This window comes from Molothrus ater, chromosome 1 (assembly GCF_012460135.2).
Source record: "Molothrus ater isolate BHLD 08-10-18 breed brown headed cowbird chromosome 1, BPBGC_Mater_1.1, whole genome shotgun sequence".
In the NCBI taxonomy this organism is placed as follows: domain Eukaryota; kingdom Metazoa; phylum Chordata; class Aves; order Passeriformes; family Icteridae; genus Molothrus; species Molothrus ater.
Genome location: NC_050478.2, coordinates 44,614,101 through 44,639,313, shown reverse-complemented (window position 1 = coordinate 44,639,313; position 25,213 = coordinate 44,614,101). Strand labels below are relative to the sequence as shown.

Below are 25,213 nucleotides of genomic sequence, written 5' to 3'. Positions count from 1 at the left end.
TTTAGGCTCCTGAGGCGAGGGCTGGGGTGCAGTCTGGGGAAGCAGGGCAGGTTTCTGCAGTAGGGGATGGGGGAGCACATTGGGGGCAGATGCTTCCCCACAGCAGCTCAGCCCCACTACCCCTTCCTGAGGCTGGGGGTGATAGGGCTCTTCTCAGAGGGTTCTCCTGGCTCCCAAAGATCCCTTGAGTTATGCAAACAAATTAGTGTGCAAACCTTAGCTGCTGCAAGCTCCTCTTTTGTGCACTACATCTCACCAACCCCAGGAAACTGAACTTTGTGGCCATCTCACAGAAATAAAGCTTCTTCAGTCCCCAAAACGCAGTGGGGAACATTCATGCTCAATCAGCAGGTGAAACTGCTGAGGGTAGTAAAACAGCAATTTGCAGCAGTTTGGGGTGACAGGGTTGTCCCGGGGTCATGCACATCCTGCTCTGAGTCAGGCTGCTCCCATCACTGTGCCAGGGGAAGCTGGCAACCAACCTCCCTGGAGGTGGTTTTCCCTCCTGGGGTTGGTTCCACCAAGGCTGCCTGCAGTCCAGCAGCTGCTGGTGGCTCCCCAAGCTGCTCTCACACCACAAACTTGGGGGGAAGCTGCCTCCCTGCACCCCTCTGTCTGCAGCCTCATCAGCAACCCTTCTTGTTGGTCAGCACACAGCAGGGACTCAGTCACAGAGTTGTTTTCAGCCATTACTCCCTCCTGCATCTGCTGGGGGCCTCCGTCTGCCAGCAGCACAGCTCCTTGTAGTCAAACCCTTCTTGGGCTCCTCTCTCCCTCTACCCTGATATTTTACTTGATTTATCCCACCACAATCCCTCCTGTGGCTGGTTAGAGTGTCCCCAATCTTCACCAGACCCTCTCTTCCAGGATGGGAGGTTTCCTCACAGGCAAAGGAGCCTCCCTTGCTCCATGAGCAGTACCAGGGGACTCTGCTCATGTTTTATGCACAGCTCTAGCAGGATGGGCACCCAGCAGTTGCTTGAAGTCTTGGGAGAGGCCTGAGATCTTCATAGCTTGGGTCCCCTCCCTTCTCTTTGAGGCCAGTTTTTCCTAGATGTTCCCAGTTTTGGGCTGTAGTTTCCTATGCTGTTGCTGTTCCTCGAAGAGGCAGCTGGGCTCGTCCCTGCCCCTAGCGCTGCGTTGTCACCGTGGAGCAGGCAGTCACACAGCGCAGCACCAGCCTGCTTGTGGTACAGAGGGAGGAAGCTGGAAGAGCCATGGGCAACTTCCACTCTCTGCAGGCAAACCTGCCTACCTGGTGCCTGCTCTCCCAAAACAGAAATGTCTTTATAGAAGCACCTCTTCCAGAGAGCAGGGAAGTAATGGAAGGGTGTGAAAGTACAGGCATTATTACTATATTTGGAGTTCAAAGCATCCCTGTGACACTTCAAGGACTAATGCAGAGAATATGACAGCCTTGCAGCAGCTTCATGTTGTCCCCACAGAAAAATGCTATCCTGTGTGTGCCAAGGTCTGTTCTTGGGGCACAGACCGAGAAAAATAAGGCAGAAGTAGGGTTGGGAGAGCCTTTCCCTTGCACCAAGGGAGGGGATATTACCCAGGATGGATAAAAATGCACTACTGGAGATGAACACAAAGACTTTAAATAGCTGCAGCAGTTCCCTGCAGAGCTGAGGAGGTACAGCAAGGTATGGTCGCTTACACATGTACTGGCCATATGTAAAACTCACTCTTTGCAGGTCCCTCATACTCCAGATTAGGCTTTGCTGGAGCCTCTCCTAGAGGGAAGCTTCTGAATGTGGAGCCAGGACTCCAGATGCCTCTGGAGATGCTCTGAACCGTTCTATTGGTAATTTTAGCTTTGAAATGAGGGGATGGAACAACATAAATTTCATAAAACCCCCAAGTAGATTATATAATTATCAGATTTATCTTCCATACAATGCTATCTCTACAAGGCAAAAAAGGGACAAACATTCGCAGTGATAAAGAATTTTATTCTTAAATTCCTGAGGTTAAAAAAGGAGAAAAAAAGCATCAAGAAAAACATTCCAACACAACCATTAACATTTCTGTAACTGTACAGACACTGGTATACATGATTTTTCCCATATCTGGAGCAGGAAGTTTGATGTGAACAGGGCTTGCAATTCTTTGGCAGTTAAGACCAAAAGATGCTTCTGAACAAGTTACAACCTCAGTGATTGAGCATAATTAAAACTATAGTGCAATTTCAGTTTTAGGAAAGAAGTCAGGCTTTTGTAGCTTTGCTATTTTTTAATGTGGTACACTCTTGTGCAATACCTCTTTCATTTTTCATAAAGAAACATTGAGTAATGTTGAGTAAAGGAACACTGTCATTTTCTTGAAGAAACTACATTCTTTCCTTTGCATAAACCTCTTTGTAATAAAAAATCTTACCCTCCATATCTCCTTACCCTTTCCAGCACCCAGAAAAGCATCTAATTACTTATGCTAGCCACAATGCATAATCTCAATGTCCTATGAATGTGACATCTCCTTAAATTAATTTCATGATCAATTAAAAATATTTTTCTCTTTATTGCATTCCTGCAGATAATAAAAAGCCCAATTCAACAAATCACCTGAGCACCTATAAATAAGCAGATTTTTCAGCATTGCTGAAAAATGAACAAGAATTTTATGAATGGAAGAATTAAGTGCTTGAATGAAATAATCTCTTGTACAAGCCTGCCCTTGTGCAAAGTCCTTTACTGGGTTTCCATGATTCCAGAAATGAACTATCTGGGACATTTAAACAAAAGGTCTCTACTAATGTCAGGTCCATTACTGTCGCTGCACAGTCTCTTCCAGCAGTTATGATGGGATTACTGCTCCTGGGAAGCTTCTTTGAACAGCTGCACTCCTGTCCACTTGCAACTTATCAGCCTGATATCTCATCATTTGAAACTTTTTCTCCTTAAGGATTGTCTTTGGTCAGAAACAAACATTTTCTTTTCATCTTTAAACTACAGGTTCTGACTCCCACTCTTAGTCCTCTTTCAGAGAGAGAAAAAAAAGCAACAAAATTATTCTCAAAGGGCAGGAAAATCTGAAGAAAAGAGACCACAAAGACTCAAATGCTAAACGAGAACAATGCAGTGGATTTACTCCCCTTCTCTCAAACATTGACTTCACCCAGTCTCAGGACTGCCTACATAAGAGACCTCCAGAAAAACATCTGGATTACTACATGGAGACAATTATTTAGAAACCTACATGAACAGGGGCTTAAAAATATTTGCTACAGGATAAAAAAATGTCAAGAACTGGATGCGGAGAGAAATCAAGAAGCAAGGCTGTCAAATTATTTTTAGTAGAGAGACTTCAAATACTTTTTAACAGAGATGTCATATTTTGGCTGAAGATACTTGACAGTGTCCCTTTACCTTACATTTGGCATGTTAGAAAGATATCCCTGGTGTTAGGGATTCTAAGTAAAATTAGTATTCTAAGTAAACAACAGCAAAATGTTTTTAAAAACCACACCTAAAAGCTTAAAAGAAAACTGCAGCAGACTTCAGTAACAGCTCAGTGAAATTGCATAGCATATGGTACACAGTACTCCATTTTTAAGCAATAAATAATCTCTTCTTGCCTAATTAAATATAAACATAGCTTCAAGATTGAAATAACCTGTAATTCGTGAACTGATCCACACCATTTATTGCTGTTTATTGCCCACGTCAGCCTCTTGTCCATCTCATTTTCATGCACACAACCAGGTCAGAGCTTAACTACACTGCAGCCTTCAGGGGCTTGCACCTTCCACTGACCACTCTGCCTGGCAGAGGGTCGGGAGCACACCACCACCATGGGGAAAAAGGCAGCTGAAGGCAAGGGAACGCTATTGATGAGCCAGAGACCTAAATCCTAGGTGCTCCGTGAAAAGTAGTCATTTTTCACAATCTTTTTCAGGATCACTGTATTATAGATTGTTAACAAGTGGAATAAAGGATGAGCAACCTTTAGCTTTAACTGCAATTATTTTCTTTTCTATGATCAGAAATTTCCCTCTGCCTCAGCTGCTCCTGTGTAAATGTCCAACACTTGGATGGTGATCTCCACCTTTTAAACAACCAGTCCTTTGGGGTGGGAGATCCCTTATGGGTATTGGATTGGACCAGCAAAACATAAACACCAGCCGGCCTCTCCTGACCACCTTCCCTACCTGAGCTCATCCCTCCTATTCCCTCTCCTTGCTTTTACAAGTTTGCCCCTTTCCTCTCCCCAAGCCATTTGCTGCAGTTTATGCTTGCCCTTTTTATTTTTTCCCTTCATGCTTTATTTCCTGTCTCCCACCAGGACGCTGTATGTCAGCTACAGCTGGCATCAAGTCTCTACAGGGCTCCTCACAGGTTTTGCTGGTCTTCTACCAACTGCTGCACTAAAACCTTTCAGGTCTGAGGTTTCTTGGGAGAACAGTAATATGAGAAATCAGACACACTTTAATTACGAGGAGGGCTGGTTGGGAGAAAGAGCTTTTCTTCTTTCTCCTGCCAAATGTTTTGCCATTCTATTGGAAGACAGTTTTTTTTTGTACAGAAAAATCCACTTTTGGGTATTTTGACAAGAAGCTGAAATTCTATATGGAAAGCAGATGGTTTGCGTAGAAATTTTGTATAAGCAAGAACGCAGTCTTCCCTTAAACGGCAGTGTAACAGCCCACAAGTCTGAGATGGAAAGCTAGCAATTGGTTAGGGCAAGTGCAAGGCTTAGGAAACGGACAGAATGCACTAACACCACTGGGTGGAGAGCTCACCGGGCCTGGATATGAATTCCATTTTGGATGGACGTTTTGAGACCTGTTCAAACATTATTGCTGCCTTCCACTTGGTCTAGAGAGAGAGAGCCGTTGCTGATCTCCTCAGAAACTGTGCTTTCCTGTGAAGGCTGATGACTAAGGTGCTAAGGCAGGAAAAAGGAATGCTCCTCTTCCCAGTATCACCCAGTGAGCAGAACTTTATTCCACAGGGGATGTTCTGTGTTCTGCCACTGGTGCTCATGATAGGAACTGGGTTCTGTGGGCCAACGTACAGAGCACGGTGAGCCAAAGTGAAAGGAGTTGCTGCTTCGTGCTTATTCTTGTGTAACTGGTATTCAGTGCCAAAGCATTGGAAAGAGCCAGTTAAGACTTACCAAATCTTAGCCCAAAATATATAAAACTCCTATGGTTTGGTGCTTATAAAACTTGGAAAAGATAAAAAATTCTAGATGGATTACAATAATTGTGAAGACTGAAGTATTGCATAATTGCTGCTCTGACTGTAAGAGCAGTACAGCAGAACAGAGATGGTTATGTTTACACCTCAGTGAAGAGGTCAAAATAGGCATTTTTCTTTACATTTCCTTTTGAAGGATATTTTTGGAAGAGAAAATCACTCAATTTTCAGCAGAGAATTTCAGTTTGCATTTAGATACCCACACACTTATTTTTCTCCTCACGGAAAAAAAAATTGGTTATTACTGACCTGTTAAACCAAACAACATGGCTTTTCAGCAATCTGTACACAGTACAGAACCATTAGTGTTCCTGAAAAGGCTTCTGTTTTTAGTGTACACATCTCCTCTTAAGTGCATTAGAACTATTGCATAGTTTCAAAGTCTTCAAACACAGTGGTAATCAGAATGCTTACACATGTACATAAATAATAGCATATCTTAAAAATTTAATTAAAAATACACAGTATAGTAAAGGCTATGGAAAATCACTTCCATCATAGATGACAGGTCGCTCAACAGCCAAGTGATAAAACACTCTTTTTGAGATAAACCTATTAAGGAAAGAAACAGAGCAAAAAGATCACATTAGCTGAAGCCAACAAAGAGGGGAAGCCTTAAAAATGTATTCAGTCTTTTAATTCACTGCTGTCAAAAATATGCCTGTGCAAGGGCCATCAGGCTTGTTGTTAAAAAGATGACAATCCTGACTGAACTGTCTTGGAATGAGTCACCAATGACCTGCTTACTTCTGTTAACCCTCCCAGAGGTTCAGAAAGAAGAGCAGAATTCTGCTCTGGGGGTAGGAAAAAAAACCCAAACAAGAACAAGAACCAAAACTCAGTCTTGAAGACCTCTTGGCAAGCGAGGAAAATTTTCTTATACTTAGTTCTGAATGGCAGAATAATGGTACACATTATGATCAGTTCCACAGCCTGTAAAACCAAGCTTATTTCACCTTTTATGCCTTTCTAGGACCTACCTAGAGAATGTGTTGTCAAATATCAGGGTGTAGATTCCAGTGTTTCTGACTTTCACCTGTCCTCTGATAGTTTCCTTATGAGAGTTGCAGCGAGTCATAGGGATAAGAACCTGGAATTCAATACAAATCAAAATGAAGTTTGCTATTTGCCCTATAAATTGGCATTTTCTTTCATAAAGCCTTGATTTCAGCCACCTTGAAAGTCCCAAAGTGCATCTATGCCTATAAAACTAATTACTCTGATTAGCATTAAGAACTCCCCGAAACTAAAATCTCACAGTGAGACATCTGTTTTCCTTGGATTATATCTTTACAGCACTAACCTATAGCTATTAATCTCTGCTTTAGAGATAAAATAAATTCCTGAACTTTTAAATGTTAATCTAAGAAACTTTAATAACTTAATCAAGTGGTATGTTAAATCCATATATCCAAGAGCAGGATTTAGCTAAATATATCTTTTGATATACGTTTTTATACTCCCTGTGTTATAAAATAAGCTTTCTCAGCAAATCTGTATTTTTTATCTGAGCTTACAGCAAAAAATGTGTGTATCTGTGGTTCTATGTGAGTCTGGCTGTAAAACCCTAGCACAGCTGCCAGAAGAGCAGCTGACATAGATCAAGGATGACCCTATACAACACAAAGTTTTACCAAAGAAATATAACAAGACAAAAGCAGCATTCACACTTCATTCAGCTTTCAGATTAAGAAAAAGAGATATGTTACATGGAGTTAATAACTGTGCAGTGAATTAACACAAGCTATATAAATGTCTTATTCCCCCAGTTAATCACAGCTATAGAGTTCACCCTACCACGGTGAATTAAACTAACAGCTGCCTTGTCTTCAGCAAAACCTTGCAATTAGTTGAGTAAAATAGATTCACCTAATCTGTAATACTCATGAAATACGGACAGCACATATAAAACTGAGTACCTTGGGCACTGGCAAAGAGATTTTGCACACCATCCAGACACTTAAGTAGATTTTGCACACCATCCAGACACTTAAGTATATGCTTCATTGTAAGAAATGTAGGTAAACCAAGAAATGAAACTGTTTCCCTGTGGCTTCTTCTCAAGAGCCTGGCAAAACCAGCCTTAAAGAGTTTACAAACCAAGTGAAATTGAGAAAAAAAGAGAATTTTGCATACTTGGATGTTCAATTCTGCTTGATAATACAGGGTGAATTTCAGATGCAACCAAAAGAAGCTACAGGGCCTTTCAACTCAACTTTTGCTGGCAACATTAAAGATGTAGCTTTGCCTTTAGCAGAACTGCAGCTTAAGTGGAGAAATAAATCCTAAATGCATTAGCAAGTGGCATTCTGGTGAAGACCTCCTAGCAATACTTGTCAATTCCTGTAGGCTGGATGAGTGTAGAGCAGTAGAACCTCTGAGGTAGTAAGGAGACAAAGGCCTTACTCTGCACTGATCCAGCGGCGTGTCTTCAGCCTCTTGGTAGACAACACTGAAGGATATGCTTTTGGGGTCTGATGAGAAGATCCAGCTGATGGTTAGTCCCATCTCTGTAACAGTGATGGGAATTATACTGTAGGTGCTGGATTTGATGAACAGCTCTCTGTTGCTTTCTCCAAAATTCATGATCTCTTCTACTGTAAGGGGTAATTTCACCCTGTGAGGGAGAAATATATGATTACTTGAAGAGATCCAATCCACTTACTCAGACAAAACCACTAATCATTGATTTTTATTTCCATCTATTTCAGGTAGACTCCACAGTGTATTTGGGACACATCCAGAAAATGCATGAAAAATCAGCCTCAGATGAAGGTAAAAGCTACAAAAAAGCTGACTGATATTGAGAACCTTCACTGCTCTGGCACAAGTGGATTTTGTTCACTTATTTATCTCATTTCAACTGAAGAAAAACAGTGCTGGAATAAAGTTTTTAGAATTACTACTGATAAGAAAGGAGTGTCGCCCTCTACTGTTCTTTTTAAACAAAAAGTAAGTGACCTGGTTTATTCACCTTCCTAGTTGAATATAAAAATTTGCAGAGGAAAACAGGAGGGATCAGGATTACAGGTGGATGAAATATGAACAGCAGTTCTGTTCTGAAATGCTTAACACATCTGAGTCTGTTTTACCCAACTAAGCTGCAAAAAAACTGACGCAAAATACTTCCAGTTAAAAAGGAAATTCTTATCATCTAGATGATGCTGAGTCCTACAGCATTAGATGAGCTGACTTCATTCTGGTATCTGTTTAAGACTGTGATCAGTGAGGCCCTGAAGCAGGAGAACACTGGTTGCTTTCTTCAGGGGAAACCTGCAATTTCTAAGATCTGTGGGATCTCACCTACATTACCCTAACTAAAACTAATCTCATCTGTCACTTTTCAGGCCAAAAAAACTGTTTGCAAATCAATGAGATCAGTGTAAACCACAGTCCTGTCCTGTCTCAGGTGATCTTTGATTTTAATAAACTAAATATCATTCTTGGTTTTGCCTTACAGCCCAGCTATGATTCTAGTTACTGCTTCATTTACCTGGATCTCTGAACAGCAGCAACAAGGTTGAAACATGGACTGATTTATCTCCTTGCAGTCAAAAGTTTAAAACCTTTCCCATAACTAAGGCAAAATTTCAAAGCTAGGTTAAGGGGACAGTGAGCAAAAGTGAATTTCTCTAAGTCATGTGCATTTCCCCACATTGGATTCTATTCTTGGCTGTGCAAGACATGCTGTATCACTACTGCATGTAATTAGGAATTTCAGAGCAGGACACCTGCAGAGAATTGTGCACACACAGAGCTTGAGCTGAGGCTTAGATGAACATTCATGCCATGGCATGTATCAACCAGAGCAGGCAAAACAGATTCTGGGAAGCCACCAATAAATAACAGATACATGCTCCAAAAGGCCATGAATTCCTTCCCTTTGGCAAAGGTCCAACTAGAGCTGCATTCACTGACTTGCCCTTGCAGTTTCTTTCAGAGACTGTTAGAACTGCACTGCCTTTTCTCTAAACCCCCTTCGTGTTGACAGCAATTCCTGTAATAAAAATAGGAAATTTTTCTCATGATTTTTCCTGCATCTTTCCTTCTTATTTCCCCGTTGCACTGGGACTGAAGAGAGAGGACCTGGCTCATTGCTGCTCTGTGTGGTTGAGTTACACCCTCTTATCCCACTCAGACCAAATTCTACCATGGAACACAAGTGAGCAGCTCTTCCAGGAGCCTGCAAGGCTTGTGCTCACATAGCTGCTATCTGAGCTCAGCCTTTATGCTTTCCCCTATAGCAATGAAATCGTTCTGCTTACATAATTTCTCCTGACTTCAACAAGCATATCTCAGCATCTTGAGCAACTTGCCAGTCTTCAGATTCATCGAAAGTTGAAGAATTACACGTGCTGTTTCTAGAACAAGGAAAAGAAGGAAAATCATGATTCTCTGAGCAGTATGTGATCAAATAGAATCTGCATGCTGATGCCTTCCTAAAATAGAAATGTTTTGATAGTCCTGATACCAAATTCTAGGATTCTTAATTGGCCCATTCTAGTGAGAAAACTGGGCAAAACCACAGCCCCCTTCTGCTCATCACTGTGCACAAACATAAAATTTTTTTTATCCTGGTTTCATGAGCTAAGGGGAATACATATATACATCCAGAAAATCTTTTCTGCAATCATAACATAAATTTCTTATTGAGATGATGACAGGTTTTGAAGATTCTCTGGCAGGTGGGAACTTCAGGGGCAGACACAAGCAAAACAGTCTGCACTTGTACCTTAAACAAAGCTTGCAAAGGATAAGATGTCTCCCTGGATTTAATCTGGGAGGTGTCTTACAGTCATATTATCCAGTTCCTTACTCTGACAACTGTACACAAAACATAGTCTATGGCTGTAGAATTGCTACCATGCGTCTTCTTTTCCTACAAAAACTACTGCATGATTCAAACACAAATACACCAAAGATACTGTTACAAGATGACAAAGCAGTATGTTTCCTCCACACCATGATGTGTCCCAGTGAGCAGTGAAGCAGAGGGAAGAACCTGCTATTCACTCCTTACCTCAAAAAAGGTGTATGCTCAAGGTGAACACTGGACTAGCAGTAGGTATGAATTATGGGGCTGGACACAGAGAGAAGGATGAGTCTGAGAGTCAGGAAACAAACGCTGATAGTTTCCAAGTTAGAGCTTCTCTGACTGATTCTTCTTTTGTTTCTCTGCATTCCAGCAGTTTGAGAAAATTAAGCTGTTGTTCCCAGAAAAAAATGCCAAGGATTCTTATTTACAGGGAACCAGCTGGTTGGTTCCTTCTAAAAATCAGTGGAATCTAATAAAATGTTAATACCATATCTGCTTCTGAACCATCAAGTGCAGTAATGCCCCAAGAGAGCGTAATTGCCATATTTGCTGTTGACCAATTCTCAAAACTAATGCACAGTTTAGCATTTTCTTTTAAATCCAATGTGATATTGCTCTACAAGCAGCATTGCTGAGCAGAAGAGCATGAGAAAATATCTCCTTCAGGTGGTCATAAGCAGCATCTGAATATACTGTGTCAACAACATGCAATCACATGCCAGTGCAATGACATTATGGTTTGGAAACAGGACAAATTTACTGCAAATTAAACTGCACCCACTGTCTATACATTTCCTGAACTGTTATCTTGATATTCCCGTTCTTTTATTTTTGCAGTCTCTTGACTAACTCTTGACTTCTTCAGTCACACCACTACTGTTAATACCCTGAAGTGACAGCTGGGATGTGCATGGGAGACTCAAAGCTGTAATAAGTGCCAAAACCTGAGCTGTACCCAGACACAAGGAATGTAGGCATGAAGTACTTACCACGTGTTGGTCCATAAAGGTTAGTATAATATCTGTGCAAATACTTACTGATACAAATAACTTCTTGTTAACTATCTTTATATAACCAGATAAGAAAACTGATTCTGAAAAAAAACCTCAAACCAACAAACTAGAAAACTGAACTATAGCTTGTAAACCTACACATACATTTTGCTTGCAGAGTGGGAAGAGCAACCAGCTTCATGCTGTGATCCATGTAAATCTCCCATCCCACCAGGTTAGCTAATTTCACAGCCTTGAATTCATGCAGAGCAAGAGAGCTACACAATTACAGGCAACTACACAATTCAGAAGTGTCAAACTCCGTGATTTACTACACAATGCCATTAGAGTTCTTGATTTAGTCCATTAATTTCATCTTTCATTTGGAAACCTGAAACGTAAATTAAATCCCAGGACCAATATATGTTTGTGTTCTCCTCTAACACAAGATTTTCCTTATTCCTGCTGTAACCCAGTACATGGTTAGGTGGTTACCTTGCCACTTGGCTCTACCAACCAATACATTCACCACACATCTAAGGTTAAGGGAGTGCTAAGTCTCCTGATTTGTGTATTAAACCAAAATGCCTTATAATCACAAAGAAAATCCTCCTTCTCTTTATGATATCTCACTGAGTCTAACAGTCTAAACTAAGGTCTGGTAGGCTATAATATAAGAAACAGTATCATGATTCAAGTGGAGCATTTTTCCCCTGACAAGAGAATTTATTCTTGCATGACCCATTCACCTTTTGTGTTAGCACTAAGGATGTTCCTACAGTTTGCCAGGTCCCCAGATTATGAATATGCAGCCTCTGGTGTATCTATTTAAACAGTCTGTATTCTTTCACTTCTTCTTCTTTTTAAAAGTGAAATGAAGTGGGACTAAAAGCAGAAAGAAGTGAAACATGGAAAAGACACTACAGCAAGAAGAGAACAGCTCTGATTCAGCAAAGCCTCAAGATATAGATTGTTGGAAGCTGATAGAGCATTTTGAAGAATTATTGCTTCATGCTGGTCTTGCTCTTATGCAATTCCTCAGGCACCTGCTGTTGGTCACAGTCCCTAAGGTCCCTAAGCCTTGCCCACTGTGCCTGTTCTTATACATGGATAGCATTTCTTACAAATTATACTGAAAATACTGTGGCAAACATCATAAATGGCTTGGGGAGTTAAAAGTTAGAAGTCACTTTTAGAATTAAAACTTGGAAAAAAGATGGTTCAAATCTAGACTCAGCAATTTTCTGTTTTCATAAACACCTGAGCTCTGACAGCTGTAGCTACATGTCAGAGGTGTTGGCTTCATGTGGCTGAGCAGTGAAATCCCAGAAGCCATCTGCCTGTCAGCAGTCCAGTGATTTCTGGAGAGAACTTCTGTCATCCAGGTGAGAGTCTTACCGAATTGTGTGAAAGGCAGAAACCTGAAACGGAGACTGGAGGCTGTACAGAGCCCCTAACAGCTGCTTAGCCCAGCAAACACATCTGAAAATGCAAAGAAACAATCAAAGGCATTATGCTGAAGTGCACCAATGATTCCCTGGGCCTGCTGTTATCTAGCAGGTCAGACCCACCCCAGGCACCCTAACTTAGTTATTAGCCTTCCTCTCCAACCCAACAGAGAGCAGTAAAAATGGACAGAGGACAGCAAAGGATCAGAAGAAAGGATACCACAGACAGCCCTTGACATGGGCAAGAAAAGAGGAATGATTTGGGAGGGAGTAAGGGGGATACAGAGCTCACTGAGTTTTTAACAGGGTGCAAGACAGTGTCTTGCGTGAAGTTGTATGGGTGGGAAAGGGATGGAAGTGTTAAGGGCAAACCCTGGCATATGTTGAGATGGGAAAGCATCACACAGACAATTGCAAAACTACACAGAAAAAGATGGATGGACATGAAGATCCATCACTGTGTACAATGGGTGAGATGCTTACTGCTATAAATGAAATCTCAGCTATTTCTCAAAAAAGTATCTATGACTTAGCTATGCCACATTCTGTATGAAACAAAGAAAAACAACCAACAAACAATACAAAAGGACTCCCCAGCCTTAAAACTGGACACACTCTATCTTCAAGACAAGAAACAATACAGAGAAAGCAAGCTAGGGAAACAATCATGACAAAGGAATCTTTCTGTGCTCCGAGTGACAACATGCAAAGTATGTTTTATTTTTTAATTTGTTTTGTTTTGGTTTTTTTTATTGTGATAGGGAAGATGTTTGGCAAAGGCTATGAGATGAAGATAGCTTTCAAACACTGCATTTGCAAAATGTTCAGAACAAGCAGTTAGGGATTACCAAGGTGCTTTCAAGTCCCCTTCCCAGCAGGAGGCAGCAGACGACTGGAAATCAACATTAAAAATATTGACAAGCTGCTGCCAGTATAGCCCAAATACTGCAGCCTGTAGATCACCAAGGCTACAACCACCTCTGTGGGTAACACTAGTTAAGATACCTTTGAATTTTCTTTTCACACAGTTCTTTAGAGGCTGTTAAGGCAAACTGAGGCAGAATTATAGGAGAGATACAGCAAAAGCAGTTTCTGGCCTGAGTTTACACCAGTATCCATCAGGAGCCCCATGTCCTTTCAGCAGAGCTCCTGCCCAACCCTCCCTGCCCAGCCTGTAGCTCCACAGAGGCTGCTCCATCCCAGAGCCTGCAGGTTCCATGCAGCCAGGGTGGTTTCTGCAACCAAGGTCCTTCACAGCTCTACAATCAAATGTTCTTCAGACTGACTCATCCAGGAGTAACAGCTAGTCTCTCAGCCTACTCCCTCTACGGGATAAATTCATACAATCCAGATGTTACCACACAGTTTAGCCACTGCTGTGTCATCCTCATACCTTATTCTGCATCTCAAAATGACTGATAAAAGCAGGTGGTTATCACAACGTATAGCTCCCCTGTTTGACAGGAACAGTTTGTGAATATTTAACACCTTGCTCCCAGTTTGTTTCTTAGAGGCAGAGAAATTTCTATCACATGCAATGAAGCACAAGGGAGAACTGTTTTAAAAAGCATTACACAGCCTTACATTTCTTGTGTCAGTAGTGTTCTTTCAATAAATGATGCTGCAGAAGTAAGACAAATTCGGTGCTGTTTTTCTTCATATGCATTTCCAGGTACCAAACTCAAGCAGCCAGAGATACAAGCTCACTGCTCTACAAATCAGAGTCCCAGAAGCACTACAGCTATGGTAGCACAGGCTGCTGCAAAGATCCGCCTGCATGGGCTTTTTTCTCTTAATAGAGCTTCCCTCTCTTGCAGAACCAAGGGACACTCAAACTGCTGTACATTAGAACTCACTGGGTGAGGCCTTTAAGGCAATCTTGAATCAGAGGTGAGTTCTGCTAATGTTATGGTGGGTAATATCTTGTAGTAGGATTAATCTCACAGAAACATGGTTTTTGTAGCTCAAAAGAGAGGGCATTTAGCTTTTGGGCTAAATCTTTAAAAAGCCAATAAACCTATCTTACAAAAGACTTAATTTACCAGGTAAACAGCTTGCAAAGATCAGTAGTCTTAGGGCTGTTACTTTTATGTGCTGGCATCAGCCCTGACTGCAGTTAAATTGAGTTAAGGAGAGGCTTAAGGCGTTAACACCATCAGCCCTTGAGAGGGAGTGTGATGGAAGGGGCTGACAGAGGACTGGTCACTCCTTCCTCTGAGAGTAATACAAATGTAGTGCATTAACGAAAATCCTCCATCTTTCGGTAAGTCACTTGAAATGGGGAAAGGAAAAAGTGCTGCCATCTGATGATGTGACTGATATCTGAAGAACAAGATGAGGCTCAACTGAAACACAGGTTCCAAAGTACTCATTGAGACTCAAACCCTGCCTTTTGGGACAGGTCCAACCCAAGCCAAACAACGCTGATGTTCAGAGTATGCAACCTGAGCCTAAATGGTAAATTTGGCAAAACAAATTTTATTTCCCTCATGGGTTTCCCCAGAAACCTCAATCCAAGCACTAAATCAGGGATGTATTAGAAAGCTTAATCCTTATACTGTTTTCAGAAGCCTCTTTGTAATTGTCTTTTGAGTATGCTTTTGAGTCCCCATCAGTATAAATCTGGTAACAGATGATGTGTTCAAATCCCCCAGCTGTTGTGCTTGGGTCTTGACTGTCAAGACAATCCTCTTCAGCAAATAAATTGATTTGCTTTTGTCTGTCATGGATGCTTTACTACAACTCTTATCTGTTAGCACTTAGGATTTTGTCTGTCTCCTGGCTGCATTAGGATTTAATTATTTGCTGAGTAAAAAATCCCAATATGTCTCCTTCCAGGCTGCCTTTAAAAAGATGGCAACATGGCAACGACAGATACTGCTGACTTTTATTATAACTTCTCCATCACTGACCCCTATAAAAACAGAAATGAGAATTTTCATATTAATAAGAGTCTTCCTGCCAAATACGTATTTTGTTGTTTTCATCCTTGGCCTAGCAGGAAATGCACCGGTCTTTGTCATACTAAGTTTCTACATGAAACTGAACACACTGACAGAAACTGATAGTACTTTTGCTGAACCTGGCTACAGCAAAGTGCATTTTTCTTTGGATGCAGCCACTCTGGGAATACTCTGCTGCTCAAGAGTGGATTTCAGGCACTGTGGCATGTCATGGGGCTTGTATACACTTCAATGTTAACTCTAATGTCTATCACCTTTGACCAGCTTATTGCTGTTACTTTTGCCACCCAAGCACATGTGTCAAACCAAACAAATGATATGGGGCAAATGAATCTCTGTCTTGATCTCACAAGCATTTGCTGCACCACAATTTGGTTTTTGGGCGGTGTTAATTTTGATAAGGCAATATGTCAGGAAGAATACCCAAACTGTCGCACGGAACTGGTTCTTGAAGTAATCCAAGTGACTCTTGCTTATTTTATTCCCATGCTAGCCATGATCATCTGCTAGTCACTAATTATTAAAACCTTACTCTGTGCTAGAAGTCTTCAAAAGAACAAATGTATAAAAAATATTTTCTGTACTTGTCCTCTTTATTTTTACCCAGATACCCTATACTATCTTCAGATTGATAAAAATCACAGACTGGAGATTTAAATTGAACAGCAGCTTTGAATATGCAATTACCATAACAAAAGCTCTTGCTTATTTTTATGCCTGTCTTAACCTGTTATTTCTTCACGGGAATGAAAGTCAGGGAGTACTAACACAAAGTTATTAAAAAATCAAGATGTGCCAAATGGCAAGTTACAGCTCAACAGTGGCAAACCACCGAAGAGGAAGACTCTAAATCTTTTACTGCTTTATATAGTGCAGATGCCACAAACATGTACCCACTATAAAACTGCCTGGAAAATCTGGGAACTCTTTTTCAGCTTCTTTTTTTTCTGTTTGTTTTGTTTGCAAATACTGATGTAGGGAGTCTGAGTGAAAGAGGAAATACCATTAGTAAAAACACTGTGATCAGCTTAGAACCAACCTATTTTCATCATGATACTTCATTGCTTCCTGCTTTTTCAGTCCAAGCTGGTAACTGAGTTAACAGTGCAGAAGATCTTCAGAAAGTATAAAAACCAATGAGATAAAATTCCACTTTTCATAAAGGTAATTTAAATTTCCTGACTCCCAAACCTCTGGCCTGCTGGTTTTCTATGAATGGTGTTTATTTTATTGAAAGCTTTTATGAGTTGTTTCAAATATATTACTTATTTTATATAATACCTTCAGCCCATTCATTTAATGAGAATTGCTGAATTTTAAGCATATATATTTGAATCTTCATGCAGGGTTTCATGTGTGGTTGGGTTTTTTTGGATGTTTTGGGTTTTTTTTTCCATCTAGGACAAGGTCTGTACACAAAATCCTTCAGCATTCATCTAAAATTTCTGTAATAAAGCAGCATTTTCATCTGCCTTTCACCCGCTATCAGGTTCACAGTCTGAATGTCCCATACACATATTTGAATCTTATATCTGATAACAGAGCTCATGTTGCCAGATTACCAGGGCCCTTGTGAACAGCAGGAATATCATATCACACACACAGGGGCTCCAACACTGAGCAGTGTTTCTGTAGATGCAAACTCTCACATATTTTTGTTTCCCCACATATTCTTTGCATCATGACATCTTTCCAGTCTGTTTTTCCTGGCACCTTGGTTCCCTTGTCATGAAACTGCACATTTCTTGGTTGTTTTCCAACCTTGTTCCACCAGTTCTCCCTTTCCACCTCTGGTCTTTTCACTTCCAAGCTGGAGGGAAAAAGATGTGCAGGGGGAAGAAAAGTGTGCAAAAGCTCTTGCACAAAGTAGTAGAGCAGGTGTGGAGACTGGAACAGGGAAAAGAAAGAAGGGATGCTGCAGAGGAGCAAAGGGAGGACTTTATACAGCTGTGGGCTGCTTGCAATAAAGGCAGCGTTGGGTCCGGCCCAAAGGGTCAAAGTCCTTTGCATTACAGCTTTGAAACACCAATTTTAACTGCTTCAAACCATTCTTGCAAAAACCACACTGCCTGGATGTTCCTTTACTCCCCATTAATACCCGGGCCTTCCTATCAGAGCCTTGCAGCTCAGAGGAACCTGACCCTTTTTGGCAGCAGTGTGCCCATCTCACCACTTTTCCCTTTAGGAAACAGCTCCTTAGGCAATCCTTTCCTTACTACACAATTTCTTGTTTCTCCCACAGTGAAATGTCCTTAAAAACAAAGTTATGAAGCAATGTGGTGTGACTGCATGTGTAAAGGTGCCGTCTCAACACACACCTGCAATGCAGGCTTTACCAGCATAGGGTGGCAAGTGGTGCTGCTGTCCCCTCTCCTTCCTGGCTAGTTCTGCGTGGGGCAGGGCACTCTTCAGACCACATTCACTTCCCACTTTCGGCAACACTGCACCCTGCCAGCCACGCGAGTTGTAATTAGGCCAGCCAAGAGTGTTATGAGTCATCAAGAAAAATCCAATCCAAACCAAAGCAACCACTGTGCAGACAGGCAGAGATGTTCTTTCTACCACTACCAAGGTGTGAATAAACTCTTTGTTCCTGTACCAGGCTAGTGGCAACTTTGGGGTTTTTTCAGTCTTCTGCTGTCTGTGATCTTGATTTTGCTGCTGCAACATTTATTACAAGCATGTTATGCCTACAACACATAAAAATGGAAACACAGTGCACTGGTTTATCCTGGGGCCCTTTGTTTTAGAACACAATTTGCATATGTGAATGCTTTAGAAATAAGAGTTCAGAAATACAACACTTCAAAAGAAAACCCATGTTCCTTGAAGTAGCAGGATGTATCACAATTGCACAATTAATCTCATCTCCTCACATTCAAGATTTTGATCGGGTTGGTCCAAACACAAATAACAAACCTGAAAGGTTGAAATAACTGCTGCTTAATCCTAACCTTTAGGAAATAGCTACTTCAAGGTCAGTCAAGTTATGTTGGTATAGTCATCTCTCTTATTCTGCCACACACCTCTGCAGCTGGTGACTAAGGTGAGTTTTAATTGATTCTCAACTGATCTATACCAATAAAGGCAGACTCTCAAGATTTGCTGTTATGAAATAATTTTGTTGTAATTGTTTCATGTCACTTCAAGGAAAGAACAACAGTGGCAGGGCTAGGACACCAAGTGAAAAATAGAGTAAATGTACAGTAGGCACCAAAAGCGGGACAAATAGGAACAGGAATGTCCTTTAAGATAATTCACTGCTTTGAGGACCAACTTGCATTTTTAGTCCAGCAAGGACTCACACCTAGTATTCTAGGTATGGTCAGTGTGAAAATCTCTGCTGTCAGCCAGAGAGACATCCTAAGAAACTATGTCAGCAGAGCATGTCAATTCCAGATCTTCTACTTGGACAGAAAACCTCCCTTCTCTTCCCTCTCCTGGCTGCTCATCTCCTTCATTTTTAAAGCTCCACCAGCTAGTTCAAATCTCTGGCAAAACCAAAATAGCTTGGATTATTTTCAGCAGATCTCAATAAAGAAGTTTAGCCTGAAAACTGACTTATTTGTATGCCTTCCTCAGACCTGCATCCAGCAACTACAATCTCGGATCCTTTGTGTGTTCCCCAGACACTACATCTAAGCAAATTCTACTCCAAATATTCAATTTAATACAAAAAGAACACTATTGGAATGCCAGTGGAGACTATGTGAAGTTTCCACCTAGAAATCAGGCCACATTTAGCTGGACTCTTTAAAAGAGAAAGAATAAAGATGATAAGTCTACGTGAAGTTCAAGGTGGTCAGCCCAGTACAGCCAAGAAATCTGCAGCAATCAAACCAGTAGCTCAGAAAGTCACTAAACTGCAGGTCCTTGAACTGTGGGAGAAAACACAGTAGAAAATTCTCAGTACATGCCTCAATGGCTGCTGTCAAAGATAGGACAGAGGGTGAACAGACAATACAGTGGCTCTGGCACATTTACTCACAAACAACCCAAGTATCTCATGCTGCACTTCCTGCTCCTTCCTGTGCTAAGTGACACTCAAGCTTTGGGTACACATGTACTCCTCACCACAGAAACAAGTGAGAAGACCTGTGTGCTGTCACAGTCAGCACTGTGCCCTGCTGTTTTTCTTTAACATGCACCACACCATCATCTGACTCACATATCAATTTCTAGATCTCTCCCATAACACAAACCCACAATCAACAAGTCATCTGCAATGCAAGTAGGCCATTCTCCTCTCCACTGCTCAGGCTAGTGAGCCTGAGCCTTCCAAACATTACAGGTGTCATGGGAAAGGGCAGGTGTCATTTGTGTTCTCTGCAAAGAATGTCTCAAGTTCCAAGTACAGCCACAGTAAGACTCACCCACCTGCTCATGAAACTCCTAACAAAAAACAACAGAGCATAAAGCACTATTTCCTGGCTCTCCTGCTTATAATCTGACAACAAGGGAAGCTGGACAACCTATAAAAGTTTACATAGTGCAAGTAACTTGTTCCATGGGTGCTCTTCAAGAATAGTATCCTCTTGTTAGTGACAATCCTTCCTTCCTGCCTGAATACTTTGTCAGACAAGATGAATTTAGACCAACTTCAAATTAAAACAAATGGTGACACACACTTATTTCTCTTCTCCTGGTTGTTTTCTCCAGAGCTACCTCACCTGTAACATACCTCCCACAGATAGCATGAATTAAAAGAAGTAGTACACTTCACTTTTTTTCTTCACAAAACAAACAAACAAAAATTCCCCACCAAAAGCTGTCTTTTTGCAAAACACTAAATTCACAAGGTCAGTGTGAAGCTCAGGCTCATTCCAGCACATGATAAGCAGGAATACACTGTCAGTGTTAACTGTCTACAAAGTAGGCAGAACACATTTAAGGTATTTACCAAGAAACAAATATGTAGAATCTTGAAAAGTCTTTTTACCAAATAAACAAGTCTGCACTGTTTGTCTTCAACCCAAACTGCAAGTCATTGTGGTTTATACCGGAAATGTGTCTGTTGGGTGTAAAACAGTCTAGGTCTGCTTTCTCAGCAGCAGACTATTTACTCTATGAGTATTTTCACTTCAGCATTTATATTTATGCTGTCTATTTTTCTGCTTGGAAGCAAAGCAAGTACACAATTAAGGTGAAATTTCTCTTTTTGTTTTTTCTTCTCAAAAGACAATATATTTTAAGGAACAGAATTTTTGTAAAACATTTGAAAATATCTGAACAATAGTAAAACAATATTTTGTCTAAACTGTACAAATTAAACATAATAAATAAATAAAGATACAAATTAAACTATAATAATACAATGTGATTTGCAAACCAAGTATTTGGACATTCAGACGGCCTTAAATCCTTTTCATTGGTAATTTAGGTAGAATTAAATATTAAAAAATTACTGAAATCTGCACTCCCATATTCTTCAAAAAGAAAAAGAACAAACTTGTGCCAGATGTAGCTACACAATTGTTCTTTTCTGTAAGCTGTCATCTCTAAGGTAGTAAGGAAGTCTACAGACACAGAGAGCCTGAATGCTGACTTTAATGGTGACAAGCTGGCCTGATGACAGCACAGAGCTGGGACTACTCCCCTGTGTTGTGGTGAAGCAGGTGGAGAGAGAGCATGGAGTGGTTTAGATTTACTAGATTGAATGCTGGCTGTGCAAACAGACCAAAATGATCTTGTGTTGCTCTACTGAACACGTGGCCTGGGAACACAGATCTTCACTTAACACAGTGGTTGACTACTCTCACTGAATGGGAGAAAAAGGAGAACATTCTAAACAAATCCCAAAGAGTCTCCTCTTTGAGAAGCAGTGTTTACTCACAGGTCTGTCACACTTTGATCCAGAGAGTCTCTTTCTATCTGACTTTCATTGTGGAGAGAGTCTGATTCCTGTACTTGGCACAGCTCCTCATCAGTGATTATATCAAAAGCTGCATCATCTGGTGGTTTAGAGGCTTCACTTGCAACTGTGCAGAAAAAAACATGAGAAGAAACATGAACACTCTTAGCCGGCTGTCTGGAAAACAAACGAGCAAAGCCCTTAAGGGGCAAGCCTGGGCCATTCCTCTTCATTTACAGAAGCTTTAGATAACTATTAGAATTAATGGAAAATCTTGGTCTGACTGACACTCATTTAATACATTAATGTTTCTCTCAATATCAATTAAGTTCAAAGACAGAGTCAGTCCCACTCTGAAAACTCTCCATGACCTCCTGCAGGTCATTGGAGCAGGAGGTGACCGTGTGGTTTCTTGGAGACTGTCAAAGAACAGTACTTATATCCCCACAGCATGCAAACAATAAACTAACCAAAAGCCCTCTCAGATGGTGACACAGGTGATTCCAATGAAGCTGGTGATCCTTCCTGGTTGGCACTGGATCCAGAGTCATCTGTACTGTCCACAATCACTCTAGGCTTATTAAAGCAAGCTCTGCAGCAACGCTCCTTTTTTCCACCAAGCTTTGTCACCATGTAGTTGTTGCAGCAGTAGTAGCAGAAAATGCGGCCACACATTCTAGAAATGATTCAAAACCAGAGGTGTTAGAAAAATACCACACACAGCCAGAACATATCTCTGTGACAGAGGTTGGGGCTCTCTCATAATGGTCTTATTTTCTGCAAAAGCATGAAAGCTACACCCATTGGAAGAATTCATAACCACACTCCTTTCTGAAGTGAAGCAAGTCTTCTTGACAAGCACAGGATAGAAATTCACATTCATGCTTTGCTACCTTAATAAACAGGTAAAACAGAAAAAACTAAAAATACAAAAAATAAATATAAAAATATAAAACAATCAAATGTTCACAAATATACAATGCAAACAAATTATATTTATATTAAGTATGTAAGAAGAAAATTAACTTAATACTACACAGGCCAAATCTCACAGATTGGCAGAACAAAACTTGATTTGATGAAAAGAACTTTAAAAACACATCTGTATGTCTCTGCTTCATAATGACCCCTCCTCCCTTCAGAAAGGAAAAAAATCCAGTATTGGACACATATGTGTACATTCATTCCTCCTGCCCTCTCCAGTCTGAAGTCTTGCAGTATTAAACTTGTCAACTACTTTTTAATGTTGAGATTTTCATGAATTAAAGCACCCAACAGGGATGACTGCTACTCAGGAAATTTTAATGGTTTTGCTTTTCTTAATCATTTAAATCATTACTGGGTGAAGACACAAGCAGCTTTCAGAGACCTTAGCAGAAATGAGTAATTTGGAAGCTGTTACCCAAAATGACTTCACCATTCACTAATCCCTATAGAATGTTGTTTACATTCACGTGAAAAGGAAACAGTTCTAGTGCTTCCTTCTTTCCTTACATGACAAATCAGGTCATGAGGCTAAGGAACAGTAAAGAGCCAAACCAAACATATCACTAGGACCCTGAAATGTATCCATTTAAGTACTTTTTAATAAATCTAGATTGGATAACTAACACTAACTGTAGGGGAAATAATTTAATATCTACTTAAAAAAAATTACCCTGCAATAGTTGATTATCTCTGAACATACCTAGTGTAAGTAAACAAATTTATAATTGCACAGCATGTTGAAACATGTTCTGGAATACTTCCACCACAGTAGCAAAGCCATCCTAGTGAATATTGTGTAGAGAAGAACAGAGCAGTGCACAGTCCTTCAAAGCAACACACTATACAGGGTTTGATTATCTTTGTTTCCAGAAATGAGAAATTAACAGACCCTCCAAGTCAGAGTTGCATCCTGATCTTTGTCTTAATATATGTCAAGGGATCTTTCCAATAATGTCTTATCCCCTCATAAGCTCACGTGTTCTTTCAGCCTCTACAATGTCACGTATCAACAATTTTGATCACTGAACTGTGAACATCAAGAAATATTTCCTCCACACAGACAACCATACTGAGTTTTGCTTTTGAACAGTGCAATACAGTTCAACAACTGACCTGCAGTGGTGTCGGCGCACCATCCATGAGAACTCTCTCTGGCAGTCCAGACAGTGATTAACTTCTGTGTCCCCCTGCCACCTCTGCTCTGCACTAAGCTTCTGCTGGAACTCCAGAGCATCAGACTTTTGCCACAAAGCATCCTTATCTCTGCAGTGACACAGTTAAAAGAAAGAAAAACACATAGAAGTTGTCACAGTGTTGGTTTATTGCTAACCAACCTCAACTGGAATGCTGGTGAAAGCTTCACAGTAAAAATTCCTTTGCTCCTAAAATTCTGAGAAGCTTTCAGACATAAAGATAGACCAAAAAACCTACTGAAGCCTCTGCAAAGATAGGGAAAAGAACACTTGCCATGCAGAGAACTACATATTATTTCAAAACAGACAGGAAATTAAGGAGATATTATTGAGTGTTACATTTTTTGACTATATAATGGAAATGCAAAATTTCATCTGCTGATGAATTTGGCCTTCACTTGTATCTTCAATTTGGGAATATAAACCTGGATGACCTAAGCAGAATCCCTGAACAACCTAAGCAAGGATTTTAATTTCTGCTTGCTGTTTATTTTGATGCCAACCTTATAAGTTCTATCAAACGTTCTTCAAGGAACTGCTTTGTTCTTGTCAGGTCATCCAGCTCAGCAAATAACTTCTGGTCACTGCTATCTTTATCTGCTGCCACCTTGCTGAGCTTCTCAGTGTAATCCAGGATCTTCTCTTTTGCTTCATCAGCTTCTTTTTGGATCCTGATCAAATACAAAGGCAATTATTAATCATTTTTAGCTCATGTAAATTCAAGTCTTCCCTGTGGAAGGAAGGGCTCTTCCACCCCAATAAGCAGGTAGTTTCAGTGAAATTTTTCTTAGTGTGCATATTTTTTAGAGCTAGGCAGAATCTCCCCAGTTTTCTGCATCACTGAAAATGCACATAGATCCATTATCTAGTGAACACAGCCAGCAACCAGAAATTTCTTGGATGCCCTGCTTACAGTAAAGCTTCTGATGGTATCAACTAGAGATAATACATTTGATATCAGCACAAATGTATAAAAATACATAGGCTTTGGCTAACCTTTAGACTCTGTGTGAGCCCACACACCCATGAAGATCTATTTCTGACTGCCAGATTATCCACACCACACAGGCCTCACACAGTTACCGACTTTGAAAACACATCCTGAGTTAAATTATTAAAGCTGATAAGAAACCCTGACAAAGACATGCAGGATGTGGCCCCATTCAGATAATCCTTACTGATTCCCTGAAACTTCACAAAGAGGAGAGAAAAAAGAAACTGTCCAAAAGTACAAATTTTCCATTTCTTACAAAGAACCCCAGTATTAATTTTGTGCTTAACCTGTAAGATAAAAAGAGGTTATAAAAATGTCTCTCATTAATTTATATCAGCTAAATTAACTATACAGTAAAAATGAAGCCATGCATTCACGTGTGCTGTATAATTTCCACGTTTCTTATGTGAAGTGTCAATCTGATATTCCCTGCCAGTGCCCATGAGCTCTTTGTTCTGTGAGATATGGTACTTCATAAACCATGGTGATTTTCAATATGTTTTGATTATTGTCCTCTTGCTTGGCCTACAAATTAATAGCTTCTTTAAAGAATCCAAACTCTCACCTTTCCAAGAGTTCTCTAAGAGAAGTCACTTCCTCTTCCTTCTGCAGCCGAGCAGATTCTGATTCTGACAGTTGTTCTCTAGCTTCATCCAACTTTCTACACAAACTCGTGTTTGCAGCCTAGTAAAATGAATTACAGTATTTCCTTACATATAAAAACAAGATTTTACCATGCACAGGACAATTACCAAGACAGCCAAC

The 25,213-nt window shown here is 40.5% G+C and overlaps 1 protein-coding gene across 3 annotated transcripts in view; it reads right to left on the bottom strand.

The window, feature by feature from the left end:
* Positions 1-1,937: 1,937 nt before the first annotated feature.
* The window catches only part of FYCO1 (FYVE and coiled-coil domain autophagy adaptor 1), a 45,957-nt gene continuing 22,681 nt past the window's right edge, over positions 1,938-25,213 (bottom strand). For 2 of the 3 annotated variants that reach the window (XM_054515755.1, XM_036406260.2), the window contains exons 10-19: positions 25,014-25,132; positions 23,958-24,125; positions 23,375-23,524; positions 21,745-21,950; positions 21,257-21,401; positions 12,411-12,494; positions 9,470-9,565; positions 7,611-7,821; positions 6,185-6,294; positions 1,938-5,756 (exon numbers count right to left, since the gene is read on the bottom strand). In XM_054515755.1, the coding sequence (XP_054371730.1) occupies positions 5,681-5,756; positions 6,185-6,294; positions 7,611-7,821; positions 9,470-9,565; positions 12,411-12,494; positions 21,257-21,401; positions 21,745-21,950; positions 23,375-23,524; positions 23,958-24,125; positions 25,014-25,132 (1,365 nt within the window). In that variant the 3' untranslated portion in view covers positions 1,938-5,680. The remainder of the gene's footprint in view (positions 5,757-6,184; positions 6,295-7,610; positions 7,822-9,469; positions 9,566-12,410; positions 12,495-21,256; positions 21,402-21,744; positions 21,951-23,374; positions 23,525-23,957; positions 24,126-25,013; positions 25,133-25,213) is intronic. The other variant, XM_054515761.1, reaches the window with a different exon arrangement.